This window comes from Leptinotarsa decemlineata, unplaced genomic scaffold, assembly GCF_025532065.1.
Source record: "Leptinotarsa decemlineata unplaced genomic scaffold, Ldec_3_MD MMD2_P_RNA_scaffold_5, whole genome shotgun sequence".
Classification (NCBI taxonomy): domain Eukaryota; kingdom Metazoa; phylum Arthropoda; class Insecta; order Coleoptera; family Chrysomelidae; genus Leptinotarsa; species Leptinotarsa decemlineata.
The window spans coordinates 17,581,826-17,595,727 of record NW_027412532.1 but is presented as its reverse complement, the minus strand read 5'-3'; the positions used below and the strand labels follow the sequence as shown (position 1 = coordinate 17,595,727).

Sequence of the window (13,902 nt, the reverse complement as noted above, 5' to 3'; positions counted from 1 at the left end):
TACCACTTTCATTTGTATCTAACGTTACTGCAGTTTCGTTCTATAAGGACATTTTCGAACTTATACCTTACTTATACAATAGTTATACATGAGTTTAATGTATAAGTTCGAAAATGTCCTTATAGGACGGAACTGCAGTAACGTTAGTTACAAATAAAAGTGGTAAAAAACAGAAAGTTTCAATTCTATTTTCTTCAAAAAAATTCTGATGTCACATTCAATAGAACCGAAAGAACAATGATTTTGTCGCCTTTACCACAAATTTAATTCTACCATATTTCATCATTGTTTCAAACCCACTAAAGGATCACTAGTTTGGACACTCGGCCATAAATGGGGCAACTAATAAATGCTATCCTCTTTTTTTATGTTCATTGTGTTTTAATACTCACATATGTCTTTTCTGACTAATACCTACTCTATTTCCTGGGACATACATCAATATTAGCTACCTGCTGGGTAGATATTACTCATCTAAACCGCATATTTTATTGAAAATAATAATTTAGTAATCAATCATTTCTGCAAGAAATGTATCGAAAATTGTGTCGCATGATCTTTTCCTACTGTATGCATTACCGAAAAATGTGTTGAATTTCATTCAACAGTTTCTATAAACCTGAGCGTGGTCTCACATCGCATTTTCCTTGTCAATAATCAATTTAGAATAATAGGGTATGTTTTTCCACAAAGTCTACTTTGATACCTCTTTTCCAAAAATTACCTACCTGTTCTGACTCTGCAGACAGCGCCGACTATAAAACACCCTACAGAAGTAAACAAAAGTGAAATTACATTTTGAGCGGCCCCTTGTACAACTTCCATATTTTTTCATCCGATTTTAGAATAAAGATAAAACATTTTATTCTTCTCTTTCTGTATTGTGCTCAGCCAGAGTGGCCAGAACTGCACGAAAAAGAATAGTAGGGCAAAACAGATAACTCGACGACAAAATCAAAACAGAATTTCATTATATAAAGTTTTTTAGTGCAGCAGCGATGTTGAACCGGAATAGATTTTTTCATTAAACTAATCTTTACCGGTAGTTCAAGCACGTAACTTGATAATTGTCCCACGAGACAACATGATGTGGGAACAACACATTTTGTCTGCAAAAGTCTTCAAATATATTGCAGTTGAAAAATAAGAATCGGAGAATCAGTTTTTAGTAGGACTACATAACCGGAAAGATTCCAACTTTTACCCTTATTTGTAATATTCACTTCATCGCAATTTTTGTTTTAATACTATATAATGAATTAATATGACTTTTTGTAAACATGCATGCATTTTCAATATTTTTCTGAAGAAAATAGAATGTGTCCCCAAATATCAGAGAAGTCCCCAAATAACTCAATAGTGTCCTCAAATGATTAAAATTGATGTCCCCAAATAGCCCGAGTCCTCAAACAAACAGTTGGGTATACAAAATCTTTGAGGACAGTCCTCAAACAATCGAAATGTCCCCAAATGCACAGATGTGGAAACAAAATGTCCCCAAACAAACACTTGGGCATATTTATATATATATATATATATATATATATATATATATATATATGTATATATATATATATATTTTATTATATAGAAAAAATACGTGTACGAAAGAATTCGGTGTTGATGTTGGAAATTTAATTTCTTTTGGTTTAAAGATTTTGTAGGAGCTTACTGATTACGTTTTAATCATTTTAGTATCTTGGTAATTTTCGAGACTATTAGTGAAACTGATAATAAACCTAATTCTGGTCATACGGGTACTGTCACACATAATCAGTCAGCATATCCATATTAACATAAACTAGTAGCATTCGATAGTATGCTTCACAGACTATTGAATAGTCCACTGTCAGAAAATAGTTTTCAGGGAAAACTGAACTTTATCGAACAATTTGCTGTCAACAACGGTTCCAAGAAGATATTATTGACTCTACTCTTTCCAAAAAACTACGCAAACAAGCCATTTACCGGGTTAATCCCACTTACAGAAACGATAATAAGCGTCATAGGACATTATGATGAATCCACCGATAGCATCAACCGTTTTATGAAAATGAAAATCTTGGACGTGGCTTACAGAATAAATAATAATTTAGGATAGATTGATAAAAACAAAGAGGGGAGAACACAGGAGAAGTTTCTTGAACGTGATGACTAATTTTACATTTGCAAATCATCTCCTGTTAGAGGGTCATGACTTCAACCACAACAATGAAGTATTACAGCAATATTGTATCCGTAACCTGTAAAAATAATAATATTTGTAGGTACTTCTTTCTTTCCTTAAATATAATTAACTAATAGGAAGTAGACCAATTCGTTTGAATAAAAATTGGATGAATATATAATACATACCTAATAAGTAATATTACTTGGTATATTACCTATTTTAGTGAATTTCACTAGTTCGGACTTCCATTGTCTATTATATAAAATGATTTGAAATCCCTGAAACAAGTAAAAAAGAATAATTAAAAAAGAATAGTTGAAAATAACAATTATATTATGTTGCTTAATATAATTGTTATTTTCAGCTATTCTTTTTTACTTGTTTCAGGGATTTCAAATCATTTTATATAATAGACAATGGAAGTCCGAACTAGTGAAATTCATCACGAAACACTGTCAATCACCTTCAAACAAACCTATTTTAGTATTTCACTAACATATGAAAGTATTTGCTTCGAAAGAATCTTTCTTTCGTGTAATTCAAGTTTTTTTAAGTTGCTGTTTCAGGAAGGCTTTTTCCATCAGTTTGTGTCTGAAAGTTACTTCTTTGCATGATCTACACCTCTATGTATAGAGTTACTTCTTTTGAAATTTATTGCTTCCTTCCTTTCTTTGGACAATTCCTATATTTTTTTGTATTAAGATGCATTAGTAGAAAGCCAAAAACTTTCTTTCCCAAAAATTAAACACTCCTGAAAATATAACCCTTTCAATTTATACTATCGTAATATACAAATCGCAACAAATCGAAGATATGAAACAAATAATAGACATTATGTAATTTTTGTAAAAAAAACTATAAAAAATTTTAGTGTAAGTATAAGAAATACTTCTCAACTTATTCTTGATGACTGCCCCCTCCCGGGTTGAGTGCCCTGAGTTGAGATCTTCCCCAAACGGTTACTGATGGGCACTTCAGCAAGATGGACATCTGACTTTGTTTGGTCGAAAGTCAGCTTCTAGGTGCTTTTACTTTCTGATCTAGTGTATTGTTTTATCTTAACTTTCCTAACTGAATTTTTGCATGGGGTCCCCAAAAACTGACCGGAGACTATTGTTTTAAAAAAGAGATTGTAGTCGAATGCTCCTCGTTGAACCTGAAAATGAAGTATTTGTTATCTGTTAGAAAATGTTTATAGTTACCGCAGCTGCCTGACAGCGACTGTCGGACGCGGTCGTTGGTTCTGCTTGGTTGGCCTTCTATGCTTGTCTCTCTCTCTTTCTCTCTCTCTCTCTCTCCGAATCCGGGGTATCCCTATTTAGTGCATTGTGTAGATCGCTTAGCGATGAATTGTCTACGTCTAGGTAATGTATGTTCAGGTCTAGATTCCGGAATATTTACCTAATCGGTACATATCTTGGAGCGTTTACAGCAGCCCTTCCGCACGAGGTGAACCCAGTAAATATACAATGCTTATAAGCATGGAACACAATCATTGGTATCTAGGTATATCTGAGCAACTCCATGAAAAACTTTTGTAGACATTTTTTAATTATGTAACCTCACCAATCGAACCGTTTCGCTCATTATTTTTTGATTTCTTTTGTTCTTTCAGATTCAACATCTGTACATTACTCTGAAGACAATAGAAGTTGGATGATGTTCATCTTTAGCAATTTTAATTGATATTTTAAGCCGGACATGTGAAATGTGACAAGTTTTCAAATTTTCCAGCTATGTTAGAAAAACTCCGGTCGTTATTATTTCAAAGGAAGCAATTCAACTTGTTAATTATTAAATGAGGATACACTATTCCTGTTTGACGGTCTGTTTCATCAACAACACGCATCCGAAAACTAACATTAATATTCTTTCTGTCGCCGAATAAATAATAGTAATGGGTATTTTTAGACACATTTAAACAAAAAAAATCCACAGAACAACATCAAGCGATTCAATTAGATTCAGCAACTTCCGGCGATATTCGTCTATTAGCCTCATGCGTTAACGCTTGGTCAACGACGCGTGAATGGCACGATCCCAGTTTTCATATTGTTCGCTGCCCGTCGGAGCCTTTTGTTTCGAAATCCAACAAGGTATTTCAAATCACAGCTGACTGAATATACAGAGTGAGATGAATATAAAAAGAGTGTCTAGAATTGATAAATGAAAAAAACCTGTTCTCTTCATGTACTTGTGATGCACTGTTTGGAACATTTGGTGTAGTAATGAATATTACTGGAGTTTTTTCCCAACACCAAACCGTTATTTTGAAACCTCGACACGTGTTTCGACCACCGAGTGATCATCTTCAAGACGAAGATTAAACTATTTAATGTTCCTCTTGAAGATGATCACTTGGAGGTCGAAACACGTGTCGAGGTATTTGTTTCGAAAGAATTTTTTCTTTCGTATAATTCAATAGTTATATGAAAGTAGCTGTTTCAGGAAGACTTTCTTTCAGTTTGTGTCTGAAAGCTACTTCTTTGCATGATCTACAGATCCATGTATAGAGTTACTTCCTTCCTTTCTTTGGAAGACTCCCTCATCCTTCTTTTTTTCTGTATCAAGATGGAGTAGTAGAAAGCCAAAAACTTTCTTTCCCAAAAATTAATCACTCCTAAAAAATATAACCCCTTCAATTCAAATAAGATTCCTCTTGGCTGGGATTAAATCAAATAGGTGAATGAATGTCATTACGATGTCATCGATGACATAAGCAGATCAAGCTTATTCCGTGACATTGAAAAATCGTAATTCATGAATGAAGTGTGTGTATTTTCTATTATGTTATCCAATTTGGTACTGAAGAGCCTTAGGGCAAGTGTCTTAAGACGAAACATCGGTGTATACCAGTGAGGGTGGCAGTGTTCTATGTAAGTGCAATTTGTTACCATTCATTTAAAGTAGAACTCATGTGAATGATATCTGATTTTTATTCCACAACGAATATTTGAAATACAAACTGAGTAGAGAAAAGTATCTTCTGTATAATTCAGTACCTATTCATATAGAAGTATTTGTTTCGAAAGAATTTTTTCTTTCGTATAATTCAATGTTTATATGAAAGTAGCTATTTCAGGAGGACTTTCTTTCAGTTTGTGTCTGAAAGTTACTTCTTTGCATGATCTACACATCCATGTATAGAGTTACTTCCTTCCTTTCTTTGGAAGACTCCCTCATCCTTCTTTTTTTTGTATCAGGATGGAATAGTAGAAAGCCAAAAACTTTCTTTCCCAAAAATGTAGATGATGTACTGAAAGCTGAAAAGCAAAATAATAATTGATAGGAGTCATCACACCACTCTCCTCAGCAGATGAAAAAAATTAAATCCTTAGGTGTAGTATTTAGATATTTACTCAGATTACGTACGCTACGTCAACGATTATTTTATTTTTTTATCTGATTAATACCATATATTGCTAAAGTGAGCGGTGTGATGGTGCTAGCTAGGACCTTCCGAGTAATTTTTTAGTTTTTAATACACTGTCTACATACCTATTATCTTTTTTTCAATAAAACCGTTTACCATAATTTTTTTACTTTTTTTTTTTTTCAAATATTTAGTTTTTAATTTCGTTACTCAATTATTCCCATTCTGTTCAATCCATTTAGCAACTCAGTATTATAATGTAATATGTAATCCGCCATTTTGTAGCTGCGGCCATCTTGAATTTGCACATTTTTCAAAGTTTACTACTCTACATTCTTTTAGTCAAGCCGTCATTCGATACCTACCCATATTGAGGTAGTTGTTAAAACATATGTAATGCACTATTTTGCAGCTGCAGTCATCTTGGATTCGCAATGATACTGTCAAATATGGAAAATAATCATGAAATAATTCAAATTCATTTAAGCGAATACATGAATTGAAAGATGTTCCAATCTCAACTTCAATATTCTAAAACAAAAACATTCAGTATTCAGAATTCCATCTTTTAATATACCAAGTTCATAGACATCAAAATTGATACGATCACAGGATATGCAAAATATTTTTTATTAACGTGGAGAAGTGAAAGAAGAAAGCTTTTTTCCTGAAAATAAATCTCTACTAAAAATATACCTCTTTCAAAGACAATAATATTCAAGAGATACGAAATCGTTTGTATGGACAAACTTTAGTATTTACGATCATCAAGATTCAAAAAATAAAAAAACAATAATTGATTAACGCATTTTTGACTTCTTGACTGAGATGTCTTATATGCAAACAGGCCCGGTTTACCACCAATTGACGCGCTAGGCCAAACTTGAAAAGTACTAAGTAAATTATACTCCTACGATTATCTCACAAAATATATGAAAATTATCAATAATAATATTTTAATCGCAGCAATTATCATATATTCATAATGAAATTGAGTGCCTGAATAAGAGAAGGGGCAATGCAAGTTATTTTTTGTATGGTTCTGGGTCGCTCTGCTCTCTGTGCACCATATTACGAACTCTTGGAAGTTTACGGTGCTTGGAGTTGAAGTAACCCGCAGCATTTGTTGACGTGGTTGGTCTCGACCCATTCTAAACGGAATTTTGGGGCCCACGGCTTTAGTTCCGTATAATTGATCATTATCGATTTCGAATTGTACACTCTGGGGAGTTCGTTTAACAAAAATTCCAACGCTTTTTCTAGGGCGGCCAACAGTTTCTCTATGATAAAATCTGAAGTTTGGAATAACAAAGGGTTTTTTACGCAGTAAGTCTCTTGGACCAGAGCTATGTCAATGTTATAGTGGATGAGAAAAGTTACAAAGTTGTGTTTGTGGAACGAATCTTGTTGGCATTTCGGAATACTATCCTGAGAGAACTAGGCAAACTGGTGTGTCTAGTCATCAACAAGCATGTGGTTTTCGCAGTGCACGACAAATAATGATTTTTTCAGGCAAATTTTTGATACCCTGGGTTACATTAGGTATTTCAATCTTCCTAGGGATCTACGATTTTTTGAAAATGATACTCGCTGATGATGTCTATCGATGACAGAATTTTCAAAATCTGTTAACGAGTTTTTGAATCTTGAATCCTCTACATATATACAAGCAAATAAAACTTTTCTCTTTCTAATATTGCTTCAGATGAAACCTGTAAATTCATTCATTCTTCATAGGTTATGTTACCAAGAGAAAGCAGGTATCATGATATTTTAAAGATAGCTTTCCGGTAATAGAGGACTCAACTTCATTTATTATTCCATCTTACAAAATAGCCAAAATAATGAAATGAATTATATATCAGAAATGTAAATGTGGGTGTGCATGACTGTTCAAACCATTATTCTAAAATCTGTTTTTTTTTTAAATTTCTTCAATTAGTTTCCGCACGAAAAAAGCAATCAATAGATTTTGAAAGAGATCAAAACTAAAAAATCAATCTTTTTTAACAACTCTGTATACCTACATTTATGATTTTATGAGAACCATAATTCCTAAATTTCATTCATTTTTAATTTCTCAGTGCCCAGAAATCTATTCTCCAATTTAGTACACGCTAACAGGCGACTAGTCACCGACATTAAAAGAATTTACGTTAAACGCAAGAGTAGCCACAATTCAACTTAACCAAAGATTTTTGTTATATATAGGTTATATCAATTCATGAAGTAAAAACGTATAAATAACTGGTTCTACTGAAAGAAAATATGTCTAATAGTCAACTTTTTCTGAAGCCTGGATTCATAAATGTCCCCTTACAAAATGGGGTAGGTCGATATGTTATTCAGCTCCAAAGAGTTGTGCTTAAATTTTGTAAAAATAATGGATCTAGTAGAGGAATGAGGTAAGTAGGTAGACTTCTAAAATGAATTTAACTAATAGTTGTTTTATTTCAGAGAATTTATTGAATATGACTTGATGAATTTTGCCAAAGAAAATCCAGGAATTGTGGTTTATTTAAAACCTCGAAGACATCGAACTGCAGTGATGAAGGCTGAATATTGTAAGATGATAATTAGTATTTTTTATTCCCAATGTCTTTAACAAGACTCGACAATGAACTTATTCAAACAGGGAATAACAGGCAGACAGTTTATTTTTATTGATAGGCGGAAAATATGCTTTATTTGAACTTTAAATTATTTTGCCAGTATAGGAAACAACTTGCGTCCTTCTTATTCCAAAAATTATAACAAAATTTTTAGTTTACACTCATAGATTCAGTCCAATGTTACTTGAATTGAACTAAATATAATGTTTGCATAATTGAGATGAAAACAACAAGGATTTTTTTCCTGATTATATTATATCTGTTTGGTTTAGGATCATTTTTGTTGGAATCAATGGCCACAGTATTTAAATATATCAGTAATGAGAAAGAAAATTACTTTCATATATGGTATATTTCACAAAGCAGATGCGTGAGTCATGTATGTACTAACAAATTTTGAAAGGTAATAATTATAAATGGTGATAATAATTTACCTGGGTCACATGCAGCCAAGTGTAAAGATGCAAGGGTCACCAACAGGAGCTAACTTCACAACTGTGGTTTAAAGTTAGGAAACCCAGCATTTTTAGGTCACAAGTAACATGACCACGTTGGCAGTTATAGCTGCCTGTGTGACGTTGGAGCCTGGAATATAAATACTGAAAGATATCAACAAGTGTATTTGTTCTTAATAAAAAAGAGGAGCGCTCAGAGAAGAGGCACACTGCATACACGTGTATCTAGCTATTAGTTTCGTCAGCTCAGTGCAGCCAATTATAAAGATCCGCTGGCAACCAAATCCAGCATTCTAACAGTTACTCCACGAAGCAGTTTATAAATCAGTGTGTCAAAGCTATTTTAGTTTCAAATAAATGTCATTTTTTTCAAATGGATGACGAACTTTTGAAAAGTATCAAGTTCATCACCACATTACAAATTTCTGGTGGAGTACACTCATTTTCCCTTTCCGAGTCCATGTTTTCATTATTGTTTTCTGTTAAAAATCAGATATATATATTTCAAAATAAAGCATCAGTTCATTTATTAAGTTTGACATATTTTGATTAGATTGAAGGTGAGAATTATGAAATATTTTGTCTGCTAACCCAACAGGAAACTCACATAATTGATCCTTTCATGGTCATAGAAAAATACTATTATGTGAAAGACAATAGGTTCGTTCCAACCAGCGTCAGAAACAGTTTCTGACAGTCAGGATTCTGCGCAGTAATGTGATTGCGTTCCAACGTGAGTTTCCAACCATTAGTAAACTATCAGTTTTCTGTTCCATCCAAGATTCAAACCTGTTCGAAATCTATCAGAATGGTTTGAGGATTATCTTCTAACCATCAATCTGACGCATGCGTATTCCGTATTACTGTTTCTGTTTTATGTTCATGCAACTTACAAACAACATAACCTGCAAAAATTGTTATAAAATAAATTATGTATTTGCTGGCGCACTAAAAATTGGGAATTCTTTAAGTGAACCTATAATATGAACATCTTTAATTACACAAATTAATTATTGCGGTGACGTCCCAGTTGCATGTTATTAAGTAAATAGAATAGAGATATAAAATACTGCAACCTTCTTTTACTCTCCAGAAATACACTTGATTAGATTTATTTTTAAAGAATTGAAGGGGTTATATTTTTAGGAGTGACATTCGTTGTGGAATGTTTGAAATACAAACTGAGTAGAGAAAAGTATCTTCTGTATAATTCAGTGTTCATATAGAAGTATTTGTTTCGAAAGAATTTTTTTTTCTTTCGTGTAATTCAATGTTTATATGAAAGTAGCTGTTTCAGGAGGACATTCTTTCAGTTTGTGTCTGAAAGTTGCTTCTTTGCATGATCTACACATCCATGTATAGAGTTACTTATTTTCAAATTGATTACTTCCTTCCTTTCTTTGGAAGATTCCCTCATCCCCTTTTTTTGTATTAAGATGGAGTAGTAGAAAGCCAAAAACTTTCTTTCCCAAATTATTTTTAAAGATTATGTTGAAATTCCATGCCAAACTTCAGTTGAACTATCAGCTGTTCCAATCAGAAATTTCAAATTAATCAGAAACCAATATTTACCAGACATGCGCGTTGTCAACGATTTACAAACAGTTGGAAATCTGTTTGTGACTCAAGGTTGGAATGAACCTAATTATTTATGTATCTATTTGTATTTCCTATATATTCGTATTTATTGGAGAGCATATTGTGGCCACATACATTTCGCAAGAATAATTACATAATTCCTCATATCAAAAAACGGTGGCATGAATTGAGTTTTAGTTTTTCCAATTTCCTTTGAGTTAGCTGAATTATGTACCTCCAACCTTGGAAGGAAGGACACAGGCCTGTGAATATTCCAGATACCTGTGAAATATTAGATAGAAATTCAAATACAAAAAAGCTAAGTGTGTATTTCTGTATTCATATAAAATGTCATCAAACATGCTGAAAAATTTTTCATGAATGTATTTTGAAAAATGTTTAAGCAATATCCCAATGTGAAAATGGAACATATATGTTGACCTTAATGTGTGAATGTTGCCAGTTTTTGTAAATATCGTCCGTTTTCATTACCTGCATTAATTATACACTCCAAAACTAATAATTTAAGGCATCACGTACATCTGTAATCTCTCCATAGTGATATCCACAAATCGTTCAAGAATAAATCTATCGATGTTATTTCAAGATTGATATTTATCAACTGTTTGAATAATGTTCATCTCATTTTATCTGTTGTACTGTATGTTTCAGAAAAACAATTTCTTTTTAATCTACCAATAATGTGCAAACTAAAAATGTATCCTTTTTTATTCTTATTAAATTTACTTTTTTGGTTAGTGAATGGGGACCAACAATGGCTAAGCTGTAGAAATTTCACCAGGGAAGAAATAATGAAATGGTTGAATCTATTCAAAACTCAGCAGAAAAATCACACAGGCACAAGAATTCGTAAACTTTTTCATACCGATCATCCTTCTATACAAGGACCATGGACACCCTTCACTTTTCGAAACCCTGCATTAAACTTGGCTGTCTTTCCAAATGAAAAATTATCAGAACCTGAGAATTTGGATAAAAGTAGTGTTGATGAATTGGTGGAGTTATTTAAAAAACAGAAGCTTGAAGAATTAGAGAACGCAAGAGCAACAAATTAGGGCATTCGTTTTATATTTAAGGTAGTTCAACTAGGTAATAAACAACGTGAAATTAAATAAATAAGTTTTTTTATTCGTTTTGTAGCTATCTTACGTACCTATGTCTTTTGCAACAATAAATTCATTAACTTACATATAATGAAAGTTCGCAGTTTTCCAAGAAACTCAATGACATTCATGTGACTTTCAGGTATGACAACATACTTTTAAAGTATCACTATGTCTATATCAAATCAAAAACTGTATAAAACATCAAATCAACATTGTGTGAAAAAATATCTTGCAATTTCTGTAATGAAGGTGACATATACCAGATTGGCAAGTACTTGAACATCGCCTCAGTGGCTTCGCAAATTGCCTAAGAACGATCTGGAAATTCAGATAAAAATAGATTTCAAGCATACAAAATTGATATTATAGATCTACCATGTTTCCCTCTTTTCCGTTGAGTGTCAAAAAACTATCATTTTTTTCAACATGGTCAAATATTTTATATTTGAAAATTGAAATTGAATTGAAAAATTGCCAAAATGACAATATTTTGAGGTTTTTTGTGATTTTCAATAAGAAGGTCCCTCCTGGTGGAAACACAAAGTTGAAATTACAGTATCCCAAAAACATAGATTTTCTCATTATGAGAAAATTACTTCTATAATTTTTTCCTGCGAATGCAGTTTTCGAATCTCAACCTATTGCATATCATGTTCATTGTAAATGGCAAAACTCGCATCTCTGAAATTTAAAAAAAAATCCACCTCACAGGTTATGGTCATAATAAGTCTACCACAAGACTAATGAAACTTCCTTATAGTATTTTTCAAAAAACAAACAACACACTGTTATTAATGAATCATAAATATATTTTTTTGGTATGCAGTGTGAACATTGGTTACTACAGTGTTCAATAAATAAACATTTTATTTCCGAAGAACATTGGCCTGTTGGTGTGGCACACATTTTGAACCAGTTAATTTAGACTATAATTCTCTTGACAATGCAGTAACAATTAAATGCTGATCAATCAATTACAGGGAAACACATCACATGAACCATTAATTCGTTGATATTTATTATTGAATCAAAATGGATTTATTTTAATAATATTTACATTTTCATCACTGAAATTGAGTATCAAGTTGGCGTCTTCAATGACTTCATCTTCTTTTTCAGAGATAATTAAAAATATCTCAGGTATTCCTTATTTAATCAGATAAGCTGTGCAGGTATGTGATACATTAAAAAGTGATTTTCATAGAAAGTATTGAAAATTCAAATCGAATTTGAAAAGTATAAACAATTATCAATACGACTGTTCCATATTTCTGTTAATCACCTTATGCATACAACTTTTAAAAAGTATTTTGAGATTTATAATATCAAATCGTACAACATTGAATGTTTAGCACAAATACTATGGTTTTCACTTCTTAACCAACTTGATTATGTATGCCTAAGGAATAGCCACTTGAAACTGATTTATTACCCAGCTGCTTAGACTATACTTCAAATCAATAAGCAGACCAGCAATTACTTATACTCAAACAATGATTCACTCGAACAAGAGGTGGAAATTACTGCAAGACTGAATACAATGTTTTGTCGAGTGTAGCTGACTTTCACCTTCTTTCATTTGGGAAAGTTTACCAAAAAGATGGCTCGCAGGTGCAATTCCAGAGTCGCCTAGATGGGGTTAGGTTACCTGAAAGAGTCAGGAGAGCTTTTTCGGGCTGGTGGGTGCCACAGTACCCTACCACCATAAGAGTGCGTCTCCCTGAAAACCGTCACAGGATACAGACCACACATTTGAGGCCTGATGAAGTTAGTTGCAGACTGACCACCGATCCAATCTTCACTAAACTGAGGAGAACATACTATGGTATGTCAATCTTGGAGTGCATTATTCTTCACAAGTAAATTCAGGCTCTGATAGCAGAGCACATACTTGGTGCCGGTCCCGCCAAGAATCAGATCAAGTTTTCAGTGTTTGACAGAATTCCTCTTGCCAGCTGATCTGAAAGAAAATTACCACGAAAGTGATGTAGTAATCGGCTTGGTTAAAAAGATGGATTCAGATTAACGGAAAAACAGATTTTAAACAGACAGATTCAGTGTTGCTACAAGATACTTTTTCATCGAGGTAGATTTCTGAAAGGGAGCGGGGTAGAACCGGGGTGGATCCACATTCACATGATGACACCAATCACAGTGACGCGTTAACGTATGCCTATGATTATCGTTCTTTGTTCTATGATAAATTTGACGATCGTAATCAAAAACATGTCACATGTCATCGCATCCAAATTTGAGATCGTTGTGTTTTCAAACCGTTCCTCGAAAATATTAGGTTCCATGTTCTTATGATAGTCAATATTGCACTCCTCAAGTTTTTTCCACATAATTTCAAAGAATTCAGAGCTCATCCTTTAATTCCTCTGCAATACACAATGATTAGTCACGATTTTTTTTGCAGGCATGTTAGGCGTACACATTCTCGTGTGTCATGAGTGTTATACCAAGTTTTGTCAAAATAGAAAATTTTCCGTTATTCGTTCCGAGTATTTGTTTCGCAATTCCACTATGTTTCTGGTTTCCATAACTGCTTGACGTTTGTTTATTATTTTAAATCTAAATCCCAGTT

General features: G+C 32.9%; 1 protein-coding gene across 1 annotated transcript; it reads left to right on the top strand.

The window, feature by feature from the left end:
* Positions 1–7,713: 7,713 nt before the first annotated feature.
* mRpL43 (mitochondrial ribosomal protein L43) lies at positions 7,714–11,340 on the top strand. The gene is made up of 3 exons (XM_023158976.2): positions 7,714–7,948; positions 8,001–8,107; positions 10,948–11,340. The coding sequence occupies exons 1-3, from the start codon at positions 7,812–7,814 to the stop codon at positions 11,262–11,264; spliced, it is 561 nt and encodes a 186-aa protein (XP_023014744.1). The 5' UTR covers positions 7,714–7,811; the 3' UTR covers positions 11,265–11,340.
* Positions 11,341–13,902: the final 2,562 nt, after the last annotated feature.